Below are 20,768 nucleotides of genomic sequence, written 5' to 3'. Positions count from 1 at the left end.
GACCCAGAGCCCCCCTCCGGATTGAAACAGACAACCGCGCCCTCAGCCGCCAGCCAGTATTTCACTTCCGCACTGCGCCTCCTCTGAGTCTCGGTATGCTTTTCTCTTTCCTTCTAGTTGTGGAATTTCCACTCAGCCAGCCTTCCTGTGGTTCTGGGTGATGTCCGTTCCGTCTTTTAGTTGTATTTTTGAAGTGGTTGTGCGAGGCAGCAATCTCCAGTGTTTACCTATGATGCCCTCTTGGTTTCTCCTCTTCTCCTTCTTATCACATACACAACCTTTATAAATTTCGGAGTTTCAAATTAGCCTTTAAACCTTCTTTCTATGTCCTTTAAAAATGCATAACTATGCCTCAGACCTTCTACTCAGTAATTCCTTTTTCTTACAAACTTCAATCCTTTACAGCCAGTATTTCTTAGATTACTAAGAGCAGGTGCTTCCTTCCCTATGTAATTTCAAGTATACTGTATCAGTCTAATTTAGTATTGGAAGGGTTAAAGAGAACAAAACGGGGCAGAGAAAAACTTACTGTGCTTCCAGCATAGTTCAGATAAGTAAAAATCAACATAACTTCTGGTCCACTTTCCCTGGCGACAGCTCCCCTCTTTTCTGCATTAACCATTTACTCTGTCCTTAGCTGCTCTCCCTCCTGGATTTTTCCTTTTTTTAAGCTCCAAAGGCTCAAATCCTTCTCCTCCTTTACCACTTTTGACCTCTCTGATCATCCCCTTGTCCCCCGAGCCTAAGGCTCCTCCATCTCAGCAGGCTGAGAGCCTACTACCTATCTAGCGAATCCTACCGCCCCTACCCTATCTCACACCCGCTCCAGAGCAGTTTTCAGCTCTCTTCCTCCTCCAGTCAGAGTGGATGCTGTCCCTGACAGAGACCTACTCTGAAGGGAAAATCTACTAATCTTAACCTAACAAGCCTTTGTTTAAACTTCTTTAGGCTGAAAATGTACTACCTTTACATTAACCCTAAACTTCTAAAATTTTAACCTAACACAGCAAAATTATACATGAGAGCAAAGCAATTAAAAGTTCTCTACTTTCTTCCCCTTAAAGCAGGGTTTGCCCTGTCTTTAAACAACAGAGACATAACAAATAGTCGCATGTGCACAGCCAGACAGCACAAAGCAGCTTTCTCTTCACAGAGACTCTCACACTTACATTCATACACCAGACAGTCCAAGTTTTTGACTTCTACCAAATGTTTACTCAGAGATTACGCAATCCAACCAATTCCTGACTAATTGCCTAAGGGAGCTCTATGGCTTCCCGGGCGGTGATCAAGCTCCCCTTCCACTCACTGGGCGTGGGCCAAACTGATAGGGGTCGACGAAGACGACTGACCCTGACCCATTTTGACAAAGACAAAGACAACAAAGAACAAAGATAACAAACACCAGACAACAAACCCGGTGCAGCCTAAAGCCACACAAACCAGGGACCCTGGCCACCATCGTGGCCGCAGGTCAGGACCAGGAGTACCGCTGCGTCCAGCCCTCCGTATAGGTCCTTTTGTGGGCCTATATTAACGACCCGTCTTCCTTACCTCTCTCGAGAGTCTAGGTGGCTCGGTTTCCGAATTGAAAGTTTTGGGTGGAGTCTCCTCCACCCCCCTGGCACCCGCAACGGATACTGGAGGCCTCCTTGGTAGTCGTTCCCCACAGGGATGTGGGGTATCTCGCTGCGTGCCTGGCGATAAATGGGGGAGAGCCTCCTGCCTTAAATAGGGGGTGCCTCTCACCCCTGCTGGGGGAGAGCCTCCTGCCCTAAATAAGGAGTCCCTCTCACCCTTGCCGGGGATCTTGCTGGGGGCCTCCAAATGGTATGGGTTTACTCAGCGAGATAGACCACTGACTCAGAATTTAAATTTAAGAGCCTGTATTAAGCTGGCCAGCTGACTATAGTCACAGTACCCTGCCGAAGCAGAAGCTGAACTGCAGCGCCAACTTCCATGGCCAGCGACTACAGTTACAGCACCCTGCCGAAGCAGAGGCTGAACTGCAGCAATGACCACAGGAGTTACATTTCATTACTAAATTCTGTGGAGGCCCAGAGAAAATGTGTCTTTCAAATTCTGGGCCCCCAATATGGAGGAAACTCTCTTTATTTATACTTTTTCCAGTCCTTTGTCTCCCAAATTTGGAATGAGACTTCCGGGCCTTCTGAGAAAGAAGGCCTGCGTGCTGGGAAGGGGCCATGAGACCATATCTCAAGGCCTGGGCTGATGTCAGTACCTTCCTATCTGTGTGTTCTAGGAACACACGGCACAGCGTGACCCGTCTGGCCACAACGCCAGATATAAAGCCCAGCACAATACCCCTGGCTGGGAATTGAACCTGCGACCCTTTGGTCTGAGGACCAATGCTGTAACCACTGAGCCATACCTTCCAGGGCAATTATTCATTGAATTTCTCGAAATATTTACATTCCAGTATTCTCTTTTCTGATTCCTATGTGTGTGCTTGTTTTAACATTGCCTCTTTCCTTATAATTAAAAACTATTAATAAATTGTATAGCAACTGGGCTAGATAGCTTACAAATTCTAATTGATATATTTTTAATAATAGTCTGTGCTGGTAAATTTTATTGGTTATATTCTCAAATCTATAAATTTCTCCTAGTTCAAAGTACTTTAATAGAAGATATCAGTAGAAGACTTAATTAGGCAGAAGTTTCTCATCTGTTATGGATTTTAGTCTGTTGAGCTAGGAAAAAGTGGTTTTGTGGCCCTTCTTCCTCTTTTCATGAGTTCTTCTCAGTTGTTGAGCTATTTATCAGATTCATTTTGAACTTTAGAATGTACAATTCGCTGAGGTACAGTCGGACTTTTTTTAATATATTTTTTTATTGACTTCAGAGAGGAAGAGAGAGAAACATCAGTGATGAGAGAGAATCATTGATGGACTGCCTCCTGCATGCCCCCTACTGGGGATTGAGCCCAAAACCTGGGCACCTGCCCTTCCCGGGAATCACACTCTTTGTTCACAGGTCAACACTTAACAACTGAGCTACACTGACCCGGCCAGTCAGACTGTTTAAGAGACTTATGTTAAGGCTAAGATCTGCCAAACCCGCCCCCGCCTCCCGCCCCTTATGTGTGTGCACATGGTCTTCTATTTCCTCTTGTCTGCAGTGCTTCAGTTCACCTTGGAGTCACTGTCTGTCTGCTTTGCCTGCAGGCACTGTCCTCATTGGGGCTGACTCCTTATCCTGACGGGGCCTCATTGCTTCTGGTAGCAGCAGTCATTGCAGCACTTTGCGTCTAAAAGTGTTGTCTTTATCTTTAACCAAGCAGAGTTTTAGCGCCAAACCACATGAGACAGGGCCCATAATTTTAGAATAATATCTGGATGCCCTTTTCCTTTTTATCTTACAAATAAATTAAAAGTGGATTTTCAGCCAAAGCCGGTTTGGCTCAGTGGACAGAGTGTCGGCCTGCGGACTGAAGGGTCCCGGGTTCGATTCCGGTCAGGGGCATGTGCCTGGGTTGCGGGCACATCCCAGTGGGAGATGTGCAGGAGGCAGCTGGTCGATGTTTCTCTCTCATCGATGTTTCTGACTCTCTATCTCTCTCCCTTCCTCTCTGTAAAAAATCAATAAAATATATATTTTTTTAAAAAGTGGATTTTCAATAATGTGGAAAATTACTGGAGGTTTGAGTGCCAAACTGTAGTGGTCGTACTTTTTATTTTCAGTTACGGCAGCAAATGTGACAACTTTCTTATCCTTAAAATGGATGCATGAGTCATAAATTTGATGCACGGAGCCTTCTGTATGCACAGCTGACTTCTTAGGCAGACTGTTGCTTTTTCCTTTCCCATATGCTTATCTTATTCCTTGGCAAAATCCTACTGAGCTGCACGGTCTCTGGGCTATGCAACTTCTGAAAGGACCTAAGTTCTGTTTTCAGCCTTGACTATGTGGGGCTTTTTCTTACATATGTGAATGCTTATACAGAATGCCAGCATGAGAGTGATCATGGCTGATGGAAACTATACGGGAGATTAGACCACAGGCTGTCCACATGGCTTCGCCAAGCTCTTCAGCTCCCTGCCGCATTCCACTTTGAGCATGGGGTGCTCCAAGGCTTAAAGCCTCACCAAGTGTATCTCTTGCCAAGCAATACAATTTATTTTAATAGAGTTTCTTCATTTTCAAATTAATTTTATTCATTAATTTTTCATAGTGCAATCTTTTGTTTTATCAGCTTTACTGTGTGAAAAGTAAAGCCAGTCATTGGTGTGTAGTGGAGAAAAGGTATATAGCACACCTTGGTTTTGGCATGAGGCACATGAGTAATTTTCTAATTAAGACTATTATTTTGGGGACCGGTTTGGCTCAGTGGATAGAGCGTCGGCCTGCGGACTGAGAGGTCCCAGGTTCGATTCCGGTCAAGGCCATGTACCTTGGTTGCGGGCACATCCCCAGTGGGGGGTGTGCAGGAGGCAGCTGATCGATGTTTCTCTCTCATCAATGTTTCTAACTCTCTCTCTCTCTCCTTTCCTCTCTGTAAAAAATCAATAAAATATATTTTAAAAAAAAAAAGACTATTATTTTGAAAGTAGGTGTGAAGTCAGACTGCTTTTGCTATAACCCTGATGTGGTTATTCCACCTTCAGATGTCAGTCTCTTAAAATGGCCCATTCCAGCATCGACTAGCAATCAGCATAAACCAGGCCCATTCCAGCATCGACTAGCAGTCAGTGTAAACCAGGCCCATTCCAGCATGGACTAGCAGTCAGTGTAAACCGGGTGTGAGGAGGTGGCGTCACATCTTCATCGTATCATCATCCTGTCAGCGTCCTATGGATTTACTGTGGGCCTTTAGCCCCTTAGCACAGACACTGACTCAGCGCTCAACAAACACTAGCGTTTATTACTGATCGTAAGTGTTCATAGGTACTTGGAAGAATTTCCTTAGTTTACACTGACAATAATCTCTCAACTTAGTGATGTTGCTAACCACCCTACAGGATGTGGGTGCCATCTTGCTTGCATGTGCTGTCGGGTAGCTCCAGGAGACTATTGAAAATGTTTTCACTTGAGAACCCCCAAGAATTAGTGGGATGTCATTCATTATAGTAAAGCATAACAGAAGTTTTCCAGAGAAGTTGTAGGTATTTGATGTCACAGGTAAATTTTATGGTTGGGAAGTTGATCTGGACTTGACCCATTTATGCATTTCTCCTGCATTAGGCCCAAGGACTGAGCAGAGGGTGTTTGATCACAGTTACAACAGATGTCTCTTGGGTTATGTTTTTAATTCTGCGTTTGCCTAATCACTCATATGCTTTGAATCAGCAACCAAAACTATTCATATCATAATGTTCTGTTCTGGGATAGATGTCATATTAAAATAAATTAAAAATTCACGTCCATCAGTAATCATAAGTGGGTTAGAGTTTAAAATAAAAATTACAAAAAGATAATCAGACATAAATACAAAGCAACTTTTAAGTTAAGGTTTATTTAAAAACTAGGGGCCCAGTGTACAAATTCGTGCACCTTGAAAGGAACTGTGGATTGCAAGGGTGGGTCTCGGCCCTTCCTCTGTGCCCCCCGCCCATCCCCTCCTGCTGTGGTCCCTGGTCTCGTCTGCCAGGAGCCTTGCACCTGCCAATGGTGCTGAGCGATCAGGGCCAGCGCCAGGTGCCGGCAGTGGGGAAGACGACAGCCCCGCTCACACCTGCTGACGGTGCAGAGCAGCGGGTGTGAGCAGGGCCGGTGCCATCAGCAGGTGCAAGCGGCAGCACTCGCACCCGGTGACGGGGCTGGTGCCAGGCGGGACCGCGGCTTTTTGTTGTTTTGTGGTACAACATATATTAAATTTCTAAAACATAATCCACTAAGTGCCCCTGAGATTAGTATGTCAAAAAAATTAATATTCTATCATGAGACTATGATTTACACTTCCTATTTAGGAAGGTCTCTAACTTCAGCGTGTCTGTCCAGACTCCTGTCTCGCTTGCATGCCTTGTAGATCTTGCCTGCACTGGCCAACCATTGACGGCGTGCCTCGTGGGGAGTAGATGGTGCAGCCTTACCCAGTACCTTACCAAAAGCCCTTTCCTGCCCCAGGGCCTGCGGGCCTTTTCTCTTCCCCAGGGAAGGAGCCGGACGGTCCTGCCTCCCCTTCTTGCCCTGCCTTCCTTACAGCATCTGTCAGTCAGTTCCCAGCGTGGGCGAGTCCGTGACAGCAGCTGGTGGGGGAATAAAGAGTGCTGACCCTGACCCTGTCCTGAGCAGATACAGAGTAGAAAGAGTTGTATTTATATGTAACTTGTTAAAAATAAAGTTATACGTGTGTCTATGTATGTCTGTATGTATTGGGGACAAGTAAGCATTTCTTCACGTAGTTTAATCCTTTAGGACTCTGTGTGGCAGGTGACAGGACCCGGTCCATTCAAGCTTTGATGAAACAGGTCATCTCTGCCTACAACCAGAAAGCGCAGGGACAGTTGGTGCAGCTCCTCGTTCTGTCCTGGATCCCTGGTTGGGCCCAGTAGGATCAGACTTACCGTCTTCCCACACCCAGGAAGCCGGGTGTCTCCTCCGTCCCTGTTGGTCTGACTTGAATTTGAAGCCTGTCACTGCCGGACACAACTTGTTGTGGGGTGGAGTCAGCAACATCTGGGGCCCAGAAACCTTCCCCCTAAAGCAGGATTCACGTGTTTGTTTGTCATAGGGAAAGGGAGTGCAGAGTGGCAAAAACACAAAACCGAATCCATTTTTATGTTTCTGTGGGATTTGTTTCCAGTATGTCTATGACTATGGTAGAGCCACTCTCCCAAGTCAGAGGGCAAAATTCTCAAAAATTCAGGGACAAGAAGGTCTTATTGAGCAATTTATTATTGGTAGTCCTCATAGTGGGACTGCCACAATTCTAGTGCTCATTTCACTCACCTTCCTTTCCTGTCAGGAGAGCACTTAGCCCCTGCACGAGCCACGGTTCTCTGCTGGCCGAGTTCTGGGAGGTGACGTAGAAGGTAAAACCTGGAGAGAGGGCAGGGGCCAGGCTCTGGGTGCCAAGGATGCTACCTGGGTGCCAGGTGAGGAGTTTGAACTTCATCCTGAACACTGTGCCTTTGAAAGGTTATATGAGTGACAAGGTCAGGTTTATATATTAGACAGCTCACTGGTGGACACATTGGAAGGCATGTGGGTGAAGGCCGGGGGACCAGTGAAGACAGGATGGGCCCTGCCTATGAGGAGATGGGAGAGGTGGGTGGGCTGGCTGAAGCACTGTTAGGAGTTGACACCCACAGGACAGCACCACTGCTCTAGATGGTAGGGCAGGAGGATAGAACAGGTGGCTCCAGGACTTGAGGACCCGGAGGGGTTTCTGCCGAAAGACTGAAAGTATGGCCGGAGTTCTACATCCGACTCTCCTTAAGGAAAGAAACCGCCCTCGGCTATTCAAGGACACGCTGGCGCTGGGATGAAGTGAGGTCACGGGTCTGTCCCGCAGCGTGTGCCAGGGCAACTGCGGGCAGGAAGCCACTCTGCCTCTCTGTACACGCTCATCTGCTCATTCGTTCCACCTGGGAAAAGGGGGTCCCTTGACCCCTTAGGGATTTTGACTTGTTTATGAAGAAGTGAATGTCCAGTGAGTAGGAAGATTCTCAACTCTGGAACAGGTGGGGAGCAGTGTGTCTACTCATCATGGACCTGACCACGTGGGCTCTCTGTAGAGTGGGCTCTGCCACACACAGCTCAGAAGACATTGCCCCTCTGGCATAAAGACCAAACGTGGAAGATGTCTTCTTTTCTTTAAAGCGAATACACTTTTAAAATTACTGTTGGGGGGCGGGGGAAGCTACATGGTAGGAGGTGCTCCGGAGTCCCCGGAACTAGTTTAAGAGATTTTGTTCTGAGATGGTTGGGGAGGAAGCTGTGCCTTAAACCACAGATTGCTCTTTGTCGCTGGTCCATCACATCGTTTGTTTCTGCCTCTGCCCAAACCCCAACCCCTCCCAGCCTGACAGAAACGTTCGCTTACGCAGCTAGCCCCGCCTCACCTGCACCACACCTCCCACCTGGCGGCCGAGACATCAGAATTCGATGTCCATGCCAGCCTCTGGGCCCCCAAGATACTGTTCCCTCCACCAGACAGTGAAGGAGATAACGTCCAGGCTGTGGAAGGAAATGCGCCTTCCTCGCGGCACCAACGTGTGCCCGCTGCTTCCTAACTCGCGCTGTGGATTTCATAGCCCACGCTCGTCACAGTTGTCCACAGTGTCTGTCCTGAGTGTGTGCGAGTCCCGCACATCCCATCTTACGGTGGCCTCGGTCGTCGGTGTGTCTTCTTGCTTTCGCATCCTACACATTGGGGAGGACCCCTTTCGTCAGGTCACGTTCAGCAAGTGGAGTGTCACAACAGCTATGCCATCGTGTGCTTCCAAAACTTTTCAGTTGCTTGGTCTTCAATTTCACCGGCATAGCCTTTCTTTCTTCCATAGGGGCACGGGTCTCTGCATGGGAGCAATTTGAGGGGCAAGCAAAGGAAGAACGCTTGAGTTGCAAGCCATGCTATGTCCTAGAATTTCCCCGCATTATCTTGTCCAGTTTGCTGTTCCCTTAAACTCCACAAGGCTTTGTTCCATTACATATGATTCCTCAGGCCCCCTTTCCCATTTAACTTACTTTTCCTTCTCAGTCCTGTGAAACACCCCTGGGGTCTTGTTTTGTTAAAGCTGGTTCTCTCCACTTTAGATAAAAGGTATATTGTGACTGAATGTTTGTGTGCCATGTTTGCCGCAAAGACAGGATTTGGTGAACGAAATGTAAAGCTCTGTGCTTCCTCATCTTCTAGCACCGTTCCTGACCAGAGAACCCCAGTGGCTTCCACACACAGCATCAGCAGCGCGGCCACCCCGGATCGCGTCCGCTTCCCCAGGGGCACCGCGAGTCGCAGCACGTTCCACGGCCAGCCCCGCGAGCGGCGGACTGCTACCTATAACGGCCCACCCGCCTCGCCCAGCCTGTCCCACGAAGCCACGCCATTGTCACAGGCCCGAAGCCGAGGGTCCGCTAATCTTTTCAGTAAATTAACCTCAAAACTCACAAGGAGGTAAGTGCCAGGTGGAGCTGGTTGTTTGCAGCAAGAGGAGACATGTCTTCTGTGCGTGGGAAGCCAGCCTGGCTGCTGTTCACTTGTCTTTAGCCCATGTGTTTCTGGTTTCTTTCTTTAACTAGACTGAAAGGTTGTAGATGAGAATCCCAGGAAACGTTTCCCAGCACTTGGGAGGTCGTGGCTCCTTACTGTTCCTTGCATCACACTTTTTAAAAAATAGATGTTTTTATAGATTTCAGAGAGAGGGAGGGAGAGATGGAAACATCAACGATGAGAGAGAATCATCGATCGCCTGCTCTTGCACACCCCACACTGAGGATCGAGCCCACAACCTGGGGATCGAACTGTGACCTGGTTCATAGGTCAATGCTCAACCAACCGGCCGGGCTGCATGGCACCTTTGTCTGCATAGATGGCCACTTTGGCGGAGCAGAACCCCAGACCAGGGTAGGCAGGGCTGGCACTCTGTGCGCAGTCACCGAGAAGGACACAGTTCCTCTTCTCCTTGCACTTAGTTGTCACTGAGGAGCGCTAAGTGTCTTAAAGTCTGAGTCTTGCAGTTGTGCTCTCTGTTGGTCTCAGTGAATTATAGTAAGAACAGGGCACCTTTCTGAAGTGGTGTAGTTATGCGAATAACAGCTCAGAAGGAAACTAGTATCTGGTCGTGTATGAAATTCTTCATGTGTTCAACAGGCTGTCATTCCGGGCCCTGGGACATGTCTGTGGATCCCTTGAGGTATTTTAACTTATGTCCATAATCGAGCTGTAGAGGTTGCAGATGCCTAGAAACATTGGCTGCCACTTCGTACCAGCAGCAAATAGTCAAAGGCACCTTTAGCCGGGACCTCACCAGGACGCCTGAGAGCCCTGCATGTCCAGGACGCCCGAGAAGCTGAGCCGCCTCGCTGTGCACTCGTGTGTCCGGGTGTCCTGCAGGTTTACCTGCTTCCGACCCCCCTGTTCGTCTGTCTGCTCAGCACAGCAGTGCATCTTCTCAGGGTCCAGAGTGGTTGGTGCCTCGTCTGCGCCTCACTCCCTCTGGCCCATTAGCTTGCTGCTCAGTTTCATGAGCAGCCTTTGTATTTAAACTGTAAGTTAAATACCACTTTTTAAGTCTTCTTGATTCCTCCCATAGTTTTATTTTATATCAATCATCTAAAAGTTAGACAAGTCACTTTAAACTGTTGCCCAGATGATCTGTTTGTTACTGAATACCAGATGAGGGAGGACTTCTGACGTCAGGAGCACTGACTAGGGCCAGAGCAGTCAGAGGTTCCCGCCTGCCTCTCACTCTCTTCTGGCCCCTTTGCTGAGACTCCGTGCTCCAGGCTGGGCAGAGAGCAGATGGTCTAAAGGGTCTTGCCAGGTTTGAAGTCCATTCCAGGAAGAGTTTTTTTGACCCCCCACAATAATTCACTCCTCCCCTTCAGTGTCACCCCAGGCCTCCCTGTCCCCTGCTCCCTCCTGGGGACTGAAATGGAATCGGCCGCTGAAACGTGGGTGGTAGGAGATGGAGCTGGGTGTCTTCCCTTGGCTGTTTCCCTCCCTGGCCCTGTTGCCAGCCGTCACCTGGTGGGTGCCCTTTGAGCACAGAATGGAGGTGCAGCAGTCAGGTCTGGCTAAGCACTAGTCACAGCGGTCAATGTAGTGGCCCTGCACTTTGGTCTGTTGTGGGCCCATCATTTAAATCCTTGAATTTATTTGTTTTCTTTGTGCTTTGTTTTAAAAAATCATCTTAAGCCCAGCTGGCGTGGCTCAGGGGTTGAGCAGCGACCTATGAACCAGGAGGTCTCGGTTCAATTCCCGATCCAGGCACAGGCCCGGGTTGCGGGCTCCATCCCAGTGCGGGGCGTGCAGGAGGCAAAGCGATTGATGATTCTCTCTCGTCATTGATGTTTTTATCTCCCTCTTCCTTCCCCTCTGAATCAATAAAAAGATAATTTAAAAAAATAAAAATCATCTTAATACATGTACTATATTGATAAAAATTTTTGACTGCTTTCTGTGCACTAAGATAAGTAGATGTCTGTAGAATTTCAGGTATAGCTATACTCATTTTACATATATAAACACACACACACTCATCAATCTCCACAGTCTACCCTGTGAAGTAGATACCACTCAATTTTATAGAAGAAACTGGAGATGTGGTTGAGAGAGATGGGGCACATGTTTAAGATTCTAAGTTTATTTCATGTATCTGAATCGAACTTGGAGGCTGAGGTTTCTTGTTTAAAAATCCCAGGGGGTCATCTTGTTTTAGTTTCCACCCCCACGTTTTCCAGAAAGGTCATCGTCTTCTGTTTTCAAGTTTGCAGGCTGAAGTCTGGAGTCTCCTTGGTGCTCTCCTTCACATGTAGTCAGTTTATTCGTAAAGACAGTCGGTCCTTCTGCTGTAGTCTTCTCAGCGTCTGGGCCTCCCCTAACAGCTGCAGCTGTGTTCAGTCCCTGACAGGCTCGGGTTGGCACTTAGAATCTGCACAGGTGACCTGCCCTGCTGCGGTGGGCAGAGAGCAGGCCCCAGGAAACGTACGCCCAGCTCTGCCCAAATGCCCTGTAGTTTGGGTGAGCTGTGGGCCCTGCCACCTCTGAGGCCCTGTGCACTCAGCGGGAGTGAGGTGAGGCCTCAGGTCTGCAGCTTCCTGCTCTCTCTACCTCAAGGGATTCGTGGGAGGAAAAATTAGAAAAGCGGTCCTAGGTCCTTGACCAATAACCCTGACTTTTCTCAGGTAGAAATCTCAGGAATGAAAATACATTTTAAAGACCTTTTAATCAGTTTTCAACTAAAACAAACAGTTGAATAATACTGCCTTCATGTAGTGCTTAAATATTTACCAAACCTTTTCAATGCATGATCTTCTCTACTTGCTGTGTACCACGTCTGATCTGGTGATGAAGTGCTTGGTCGTAGTACCTACAGTAGTTAGATATTCTTAAATGGGTCAGTGTCTCAAGCACTGCCGACATCGCCCCAGATGAGAAAAACAAAACAAACACGGGGATCCGTTCAGCCAGCCCAGCGCAGACACACCCCGTGCCTCCTGTGCTCAGTCACAGCCATGGGCTTTCCAAGTCGTTCGACGAGCCCAGGCCACTCTTGCCCAGGAAGGCTGATAGCGCGGTCACACCAGCCTGACCAGCAATTTCAAGTTTCTTTGGTCAGATTCTGTTCCTCTCAGCCTAAGCATCTTCCTAAAATGTTTTACAAGCAGAGTCACTTTTTTTAAATTGGACTCTTTGAGTTTATTCCTAAAACATAAAAATGAATCACCCATTGTTATACAGTCATGACATTTCCATTCATTTCAGTATCTAAAACTGAAAAGTCTGCTTCATTTAATACCCTAATAAGTTACTTTTTCTTAAAAAATAATTTATAACTATTGTTAATGTTTAAATTACCTTCCTGAAGTAAGCAATGATTCTCTTAATGGTTAAACATTTTATAATGAAATTTTTAATGTTTCTGTATAAGAACGTGAAATTTTTGTTCATAAGATATACTGAAGAAAATTGAAAAAAATGTTTTAATACTAGTTTATTGCAAATGACTTAAGTCATTTATTTCAGACAAGATGTTGACTTTATTGTCTTAACATAGAGCCTTGTGAAGAGCCTTAAACTCCTTACAGCTGATGTCAGTGTCCATGCGGAGGTTTTGCTCACAAGTATAGATTTTTAAATGTTTATAATTAAAAGATCACATCCTCAATTATCTGTAATAATTTTAGTTTTTCAACACATATCACTGTTTCATTGTTCATTGGACAGAAAAGGAGCCTGTTTTATTTGTTGTTTTTCTTTCTCTTTATAATTGACTGAATTTATATTTCATTTGTACAAGTCATTTTTGTTAATTTTTATTTTTGGCTTAATTTCTTTTAGAAACATGTCATTCAGGTTTATCAAAAGGTAGGATTTATATATATATATATACTTTTTTTTTTCAATCCTCACCCCAAAATGGTTCCTGCAATTAACATCAGGTTTGGCTTTTTAGCCCTGTTTGTTTTTTGTTTTATTTTTTTTAACTAAACTTTCTGCTGAGAACTAAATACTTATTTCCTTGAAAGGAAACTGGGGGAAGAAATAGATTAACTCTTTCAGGCATTTCGAAAGGGACTGCGGCACCCACATAACAAGAGGCCTACGCATGCTCTGTGCATTTTCTTTCTTCAGTAGAATTATTTAGCATCCGAATAATTCTGTCTTCATACTAATAACACTCAGCATGCTTCTGTTTGAGGAATGAGATGTGCAGTAACATTAGTGTACATTTCATGGGCAGCCTCAAGCGGGCAGAGGTAAGTTGTGATTGTGTATGTCATCATTTTTCATTTCATAGAGGATTCAATTAGCAAAAGGCTCTAAAGTGAGAGGGAAATTAGCTCATATTCTGAAATGAGAGACAAGTCTAAAACTCACACTTCATAGCCTATTAGGTTTGGGGCACTGCATAGCAGAAATGTTGTAATATTTTCAGAGTTGAAGAGTAAATAGTATTTTATTAAAAGCCACTTTCCACCAACCACTGAAGAAAGTGTATCTTGTTTTTTGTGGGTCTTTAAAAAAATTTTTTTATTGATTTCAAAGAGGAAGGGAGAAAGAGGGAGAGAGAGAAACATCAATAATGAGAGAGAATCATTGATTGGCTGCCTCCTCTATGCCCCACACTGGGGATTGAGCTGCAACTCGGGCATAGGTCTCAGCCTGGAGTCCAACTGTGACCTCCTGGTTCATAGGTCAATGCTCAACCACTGTGCCATGCCCACCATGCAAGCATGTCTTGTTTTTATTTTATTTTTTATCTTAATATATTTTTATTGATTTCAGAGAAGGGAGAGGAAGAGAGATAGAATCATCAACAATGAGAGAGAATCACTGATTGGCTGCCTCCTGCACTCTTCCCACTGGGGATTGAGCCCACAACCCCAGACATGTGCCCCTGACCGGAATCGAACCCAGGACCCTTTGGTCCGCAGGCCGACACTCTGTCCACTGAGCCAAACCAGCTAGGGCAAGCATGTCTTGTTTTTAATTGAAGCACTGTAATGTATGCTGTTCCTACCAGAAGACTTTTTTTTTTTTTAATCCTTACTGGAGGATGTTTATTAATATTAGAGAGAGAGGAAGATCAATTGTGAGAAAGACATGTCAGTTGGTTGCCTCCTGCGCATGATCCAACCAGTGCCGAGGATCAAGCCCTACAGCTGAGGTACCTGCCCTTGATCAGAATTGAACCCAGGACCCTCCGTCCGAGGGCGAGCCAAACTGGCTAGGGTGAGATGACTGTTTTTTGATGCTGACAGTCAAGAGACCAAAAATGTTGCTCACTACCTTGGAATGCACACACCTGAGGCAGAAAGTCTGCCATGGAGGCCACCCTGCGCCTGTGCCTCTCGGCTCCCTGGAAGGCTGGCTACTGTTTCTCACTCCGTGAAACCAGTGGGCCCCTGAGAGGCTTGGTTAACTTGAGTCTTTACCAAAAACTGGGAAGACCACCTTCTTCCTGAGGGAAATGCCATTTGGTGGTGGCTTTGAGTTGATCTTCCTAGTTTCCAGGTTTTTCTTGGAAAGACATTTACCTGCTTGAATGTAGAATTCCGCTGATAAATCCAGTTCCCTTTCATGGAAAGCCATTACACTTCGGGGAGTTACTTAAAAGGCCAGCGTCCCTCCAGTCGAAGGCCACGAGTGCTCTGCTGCCAGGGCCGGGCAGGGCACCTGCCGGGTCTGGGAAGCCAGTGTGCAGCCCGCCACCTGCTCGGCCTGCGGACACCTGGAGAGGCGGAGCGCTGTCTGGGCCGCCATGAGAGAGACCTAGGTCACCGGTGACTTGGGTTTTGTGGTTTGCACCCGGCTTCGTGTGCTGCTGTGTAAGACCTCTTTTCTCTCTTCCACTTCTCTGCTTCTGCATCCTCTTCGTTCAGGCTTCCGACCGAATATGAGAGGAACGGGAGATATGAGGGCTCCAGGTGAGGGAAATGATTTTTAAAATATATTTTATGTTAAAAACTGTGGCTGCGGTGATGCTCTTCCTGCTGTCCTGTGGGTTTGGTGGGTCTGGGTTCTGTGGTTGGGAAGAGGCAGTGCCACTGCTGCCCCCTGGCGGTGGGCCTGGGCCAGAGGTGTGCTACACCCCAGGACCACAGGAGGGCGCCAGGGTGCCACTGTCTGGGTCCTAACAACAGGAACTTGGGTCTGGGTTTGGTGGGAGCACTCCAGGTATCTCAGTGACTCCTAGCATAGATCTAGTCTCAAACATGAAAGCAGTGAGTAGAAATTTCAAATTAGGTTTTTGAATATATTTTTATTTATTTCAGAGAGGAAGGGAGAGGGAGAGAGAGAAACATCAATGATGAGAATCATTGACTGGCTGCCTCCTGCACGCTCCCTACCAGGAATCAAGCCCGCAACCTGGGATGTGCCCTTGACTGGAATCAACCCCAGGACCCTTCAGTCCACAGGCTGACACTCTATCCACTGAACTAAACCAGCTAGGGAAAATTAGATTTTTAGAACAGTGATTATGTTTTCAAGTATTTTATTTTATTTTTTAATGTATTTTTATTGATTTCAGAAAGGAAGGGAGAGGGGGAGAGAGGTAGAAACATCAATGATGAGAGAATCACCAATTGGCTGCCTCTTGCACGCCTCATACTGGGGATCAGGCCTGCATTCTGAGCATGTGCCCTGACCAGGAATTGAACCATGACTTCCTGATTCATAGATCAATGCTTAACCACTGAGCCATGCCAGCCAGGCGAGTGTTTTGCTTTAAAATCTGGGGTAGCTGTCATTGCTCAGATTGGGGACCAAAGAATCACCAGCGAGGCTCAGGACTCCGTCTCCATGGTTGGTCCCTCCCTGTGCCCTTTACAGTGGTTGCCACATGCTGCTCAGGTCCTTATTGACACCCATTGGCTCTCTCCCTGGTCTCTCTAAAGCACAGCTCTGTCATAGGACTTTTCTGAATGAAAACCTGCAGTGGCCCCATTGCCTGGCCGTGTCCATGTCCATGTGAGGCCCTGTAGAGTCTCAGCAGCCTACCTCAGTTGAGGCAGCTTGTCGGGGTGAGAGCCGGGCCGCAGTATGCCCCAGGCCTGCCCACTCTAGCCTGGCGCAGGCTCTGGCTGTCCTGAGCTTGTTCCCCTCCATGATAGGAAGGGAGTCACTGCCCAGTCCGTCTGTTGGCACACTTGCTCATGTCCGCCCTGTGCCTCTGCTGACACTCCCTCTGCTCGCACATGGAGATGCTTTCCCGCCCCCGGGGTGGTGTGGGACCCGGGGCTCCTCAGAGTCCTCCCCAGAAGCCCCTCCAGGAGCGGTTCCTCCTTCCTTGGCTCCGGCCAGGAGGTGGGCCTGCCTGGCTCTGGGACCCTCTGGTCACTGCTGTTCCTCAGGGGGCAGTCCTCCCACACCCCGACTGCATCTGAGAGCTCTCGCTCCTTTTTATGGCCTGTTCAGTGCCCGACAGACTTTTATACATAGGAAGCTTCCAGTCGGTTTTGGTGAATGTGAATCCAGCGGAATGTCCTCTCAGCAGGTCAGCACCAGGGAACTGAATGCACAGTGAAACCTGTGGCCTACCCTCAGCACTGCTAATGACTTTGCCCTAAGATTAAGTACATTTCCCATTTTACGCTGGGTGTGTTCAGTGCGCACGAGTGTTAGGTGTTCACCATCCTAATCGAGGCCTCCAGGTGTACCCGAAGGAGACGGTGAATGGCAGTCTGTGTCCATAAGTTAACAGTTAGGCAGTAGGAGGCCTCTTCTTGGGGCTGCAAGAGAACCCTGGCTGGGCCCACTGTGACGTCTATGGATGTGGGGACCTCGGCTTGAACTTTGAGAGTCCATAGTTTGCATTCAAACAGGTCACTTTTGCTCGGCAACAAATAAACCTTAACATTATTTTTTTATTGCACTAGCAAGATAATGTCATGTAAGAATTTTTTTTGAACTGAAACTAGATGTTTAAATTAAAGTAGAAGGAAAAATGAGGTGGGTGCAGGGGATTGAGAGAGTGCCCCCCCCCTCCTGCTCCCACACAGCTATGTGCTCAGCCTGTGGGGCTGGTGGCAGGGAAAGCAGGTTGAACTGCTGAGTCGCTAGTTATCCCGTCACAGGAGACGGGCAGGGCCCCTATGAGGGGCTGAGGGCTCCTTGCCGCCTGTGCTCAGCCTGGGGCAGAGCTGGGCTCTTGGACATGTGGGCAGTTCTCTCTCTACTTTGCCTGATTTAACTATTTTCTTAATTTTAGTAAGTACATGACTGGGTGAAGTTCTTACAGCCAGGTAGATTTTCTGCATGTGTGGCCTGTGACTTTAGGGGGAAGCAAATAGATGGTTATTTCTTAGAAAAGCAACAGATAACCACGTGTGGGCCTGTGCAGGAAAACGGCCCGGCTCCGTGCTGTGCTGGAGCTGGTCGTGTGCTAGCTAGAGTAGAGGGCCCTGTCCCGTGCAAATGAAAATAAACTGCCGCTGTGCGTTTCAGTCGCAACGTCTCTGCTGAGCAAAAGGATGAAAACAAAGAAGCAAAACCTCGCTCCCTGCGCTTCACCTGGAGCATGAAAACCACTAGTTCCATGGACCCCAGCGACATGATGCGGGAGATCCGCAAAGTGCTGGACGCCAACAACTGCGACTACGAGCAGAGAGAGCGCTTCCTCCTCTTCTGTGTCCACGGCGACGGGCACGCGGAGACCCTCGTGCAGTGGGAGATGGAGGTGTGCAAGCTGCCAAGACTGTCTCTGAACGGGGTGCGGTTCAAGCGGATATCGGGGACGTCCATCGCTTTCAAAAACATTGCTTCCAAGATTGCCAATGAGCTAAAGCTGTAACCGGGAACGATGGTGTAATAGAGCAGCAGCCCGAAGTTCCTGGGCGCTGGTGGAAATGTATAGAATAATATTTAGGCAATAACGTCTGCATCTTCTAAATCATGGTATTAAACTATAAGGACGAGAGCACGCCTGGGAGCGAAAGCTGGCCTCTTTTCTACGAATGCACTACATTAAAGCTGTGTGACACGTGTGCCCTCTGTCTTCTTTCCATTGCCCTGAGGGTCAGCGTGTGACTTCCATCTCCACGTGCCTCCTGTGGGTGCGAGTGGGCCGCGCGTGCGGGTGGTGCCTACGGAGCATCTCCCTGCCTGGCCGCCCGTCCCAGCAGCTCTGTGGGAGGTCATTGGTGCTACAGCTGTTACACTTGCCAAGGAGGAAATACTGAACTACTAAGAATTAACCTTAAGACTAGTTGGTAATTAGTACAGGTTTACAGTTCATGCCTGTGGTTTTGTGTTTGTTGTTCGTGTGTTTTTTAGTGCAAAAGGTTTAAATTTATAGTTGTGAACTTCGCTTGTGTGTTTTTCTAAGTAGATTCACAAGATAATTAAACATTCACTTTTTCTCAGTAAAACCTCGCATTGTGTCCTAGTACTGTATTTAAGACTTGGAGAAGGCAGTGACGGAGTGTTTTTGCTTCACCAGCAAGTCGAACAAAAGCAGTTGGCGAGTGTGGGAGGCCTTGGTCCTTAGAGGGTCCTGAAGGCGGTGAAGGGAGAAGACGGCCCTCCCTCCGGCGGCTGAGGAGCCAGGGAGTCGGAGTGGCTGCCTCCCCGGCCCCCCTCCGCCTCCTGGGAGCAGCAGTGCGGGTCTGGCGGTTCCGGATTTCCTCTGTGAAGTATGTCACTTTCCTCTCGTTTTTCGTGGTTCGTTTCATGAATTCGACTGACAGCTTTCCCAGCACCTCCCTGGTCCTGTGAGCTGACGACTCATCAGCCAGTTTGACACTTTGCTCTCACAGGGAGTTGTCACCTCGATGGGTGTGCTGTTTGGGTTCTGGGTTTGTTGGTCACAGGAGGAAAGTCTGGACACTCAAGTCACAAACACTCTTGTCGGCCACAGCAGGACACTGTCCCAATGTGTCAGGGACACGTCTGTGAGCAAAACAGACCCCTAGTCTCATAAAGGGGTGCTCTAAAGCATGGCAGTCCACCGCGACCAGGAAGGCACCTGGGGCGGAGCCGTATCAACGCCGTGAAAAATGGGCGCTGGGCAAGGCCTCCGGGGTCCCAGCAGGTGCTGTGCTCAGGGCTGTGGGTGGTAGGGTTCAGTGCTTGAGCAGGGCCTGGGCTGCAGGGGAGGCACCTGCAGAGGCCTGAGGCCAGAGTGCACCGTATGTGGGAGCCGAGCGAAGGGAGATGCAGTCACACTCCACCAGGGCCTGGAAGGTCATTGCAGAGACGGTCTTACTGACGGGAGCCGCTGGCACTTCCCGGAGAAGAGAGTGCAGCCTCAGCTCTTCAGGGCGCAGTGCTGGTGGCCAGGAGCGGCCAGGGACGGCGGGAGGCGGCTGGCGGTGATGAGGCAAGAGATGCTGCTGGTGAGGTGGTGGCTGTTCTGGATGTTTTGAAACGAGTCAAATGCATTTGCGCTGGGTGGAGCCGGGTGAGTGAGAAGAAGCCAAAGGCGACCACACAGCTTCTGGCAGGAGCAGCAGAGAGAACGCGCTCGCCCTGCGTGGGGGCAGGTGGTGGGAGGCCTGGCTGGCGGGCCAGCAGCACAGGCTTGGACTCCCCCTGGAGAGACTGGGAGCGGGGGCTCAGCCTGTAGGGAGCAGGGGCCCAGGCCTGGGGGCCACCGGAGCTGGAAGAATGGGGGGCAGAGCTGAGTGCCCTTTGACGTAAGCGTGGAGCACGTCACAGGCACCTCGCTGAAACCTTTCAGACTTTCGCTAGTGATCAGCAGTCCCCTCCTCCCTCTTCTGGGGCCTGTCACTTCCTTGTCCAGCCCTGGCCCTCAGCAGGCTCTCTGCCAGCTGTGTGCGGCCCGCAGAGGGGCAGAGGGTGGAGTCCCGCTCTGCGCACGGGGTGGGGGCTGCGCCTGTTCTCCAGTCTTCCCACCGCCACAGCCGCCAGTTGTTTCCTCCAGGGCGAGGGGAACTCAGCGAGGCCTTAGCGAGATGCGTTCACCACGTGCCCTGATGAAATGGCCGCTCTTTATGCAGAAAGAAGCCGTGTCGTTGGCAGCTGCTCTTCTGTCCTCGCCACCCTGCGTTCTGGTACACTGGTCGGTGAGAAGTGGGGGTAAGCCCCGTGGTCACCACAGGAGTCAGACGTCTGAGGTGGTCGCATGCAAAGGCTTTATTCCTCATTGACGGTGATTTTAGTGGCAGTGTAGGTGTTACCTTTACTGGGGTTCAACATGAACTTCATCCCTCGCTGAGGGGCCAGGCCCTCCCTTTAGATTCTGCATTCTCAGGAGATGGCATTTTTATTCTGCATACACGGGTTTGTAAAGGAATGTTCTGGAGTGCTTGAACGTTGTTTAAGCAGCAAAGACAAGGCCCCGTGTCCCCCTCCTCCACTCCCTGGGACCCAAGGGGGGCGGAGGCATGTGGCCGGCCAGCCGGTGCTGCTGGTTTGATGCCCGACAAGCAGGGCGATGTCCTGGTCTGGAAAGGAAGGTGACTGTTCCAGACACGCCGCCTCCCTCGCAGGACCAGGCAGGCCAGGACCAGGCGCGGCTCAGCGTGTGCCCAGCTCTCGGGCTTCCGGCTGCACCGGAGGCGCGTGCAGAGAACGGAGGAACCGCGCCGGCCACGAAGGAAGCAGCGGTGGGTTCCCGGAAGCCTGGAGAGCGCGGCAGGAAAAGGGGCTTCCTGTGCGCCTCTGAGCACGCGGC

At 49.0% G+C, this 20,768-nt stretch overlaps 1 protein-coding gene across 1 annotated transcript in view; it reads left to right on the top strand.

Annotated features, from left to right (window-relative positions):
* The window catches only part of MARK3 (MAP/microtubule affinity-regulating kinase 3), a 107,988-nt gene extending 89,870 nt beyond the window's left edge, over nt 1-18,118 (top strand). The window contains exons 16-19 of the mRNA XM_015565397.1: nt 8,822-9,079; nt 12,968-12,994; nt 15,013-15,057; nt 17,579-18,118. Of these exons, the coding sequence (XP_015420883.1) occupies nt 8,822-9,079; nt 12,968-12,994; nt 15,013-15,057; nt 17,579-17,924 (676 nt within the window). The 3' untranslated portion in view covers nt 17,925-18,118. The remainder of the gene's footprint in view (nt 1-8,821; nt 9,080-12,967; nt 12,995-15,012; nt 15,058-17,578) is intronic.
* Nucleotides 18,119-20,768: the final 2,650 nt, after the last annotated feature.

The sequence above is a fragment of the Myotis davidii genome, unplaced genomic scaffold (assembly GCF_000327345.1).
Source record: "Myotis davidii unplaced genomic scaffold, ASM32734v1 scaffold480, whole genome shotgun sequence".
NCBI lineage: Eukaryota > Metazoa > Chordata > Mammalia > Chiroptera > Vespertilionidae > Myotis > Myotis davidii.
Note: the sequence above shows the minus strand (reverse complement) of the source record. Positions and strands in the feature narration are given on the sequence as shown.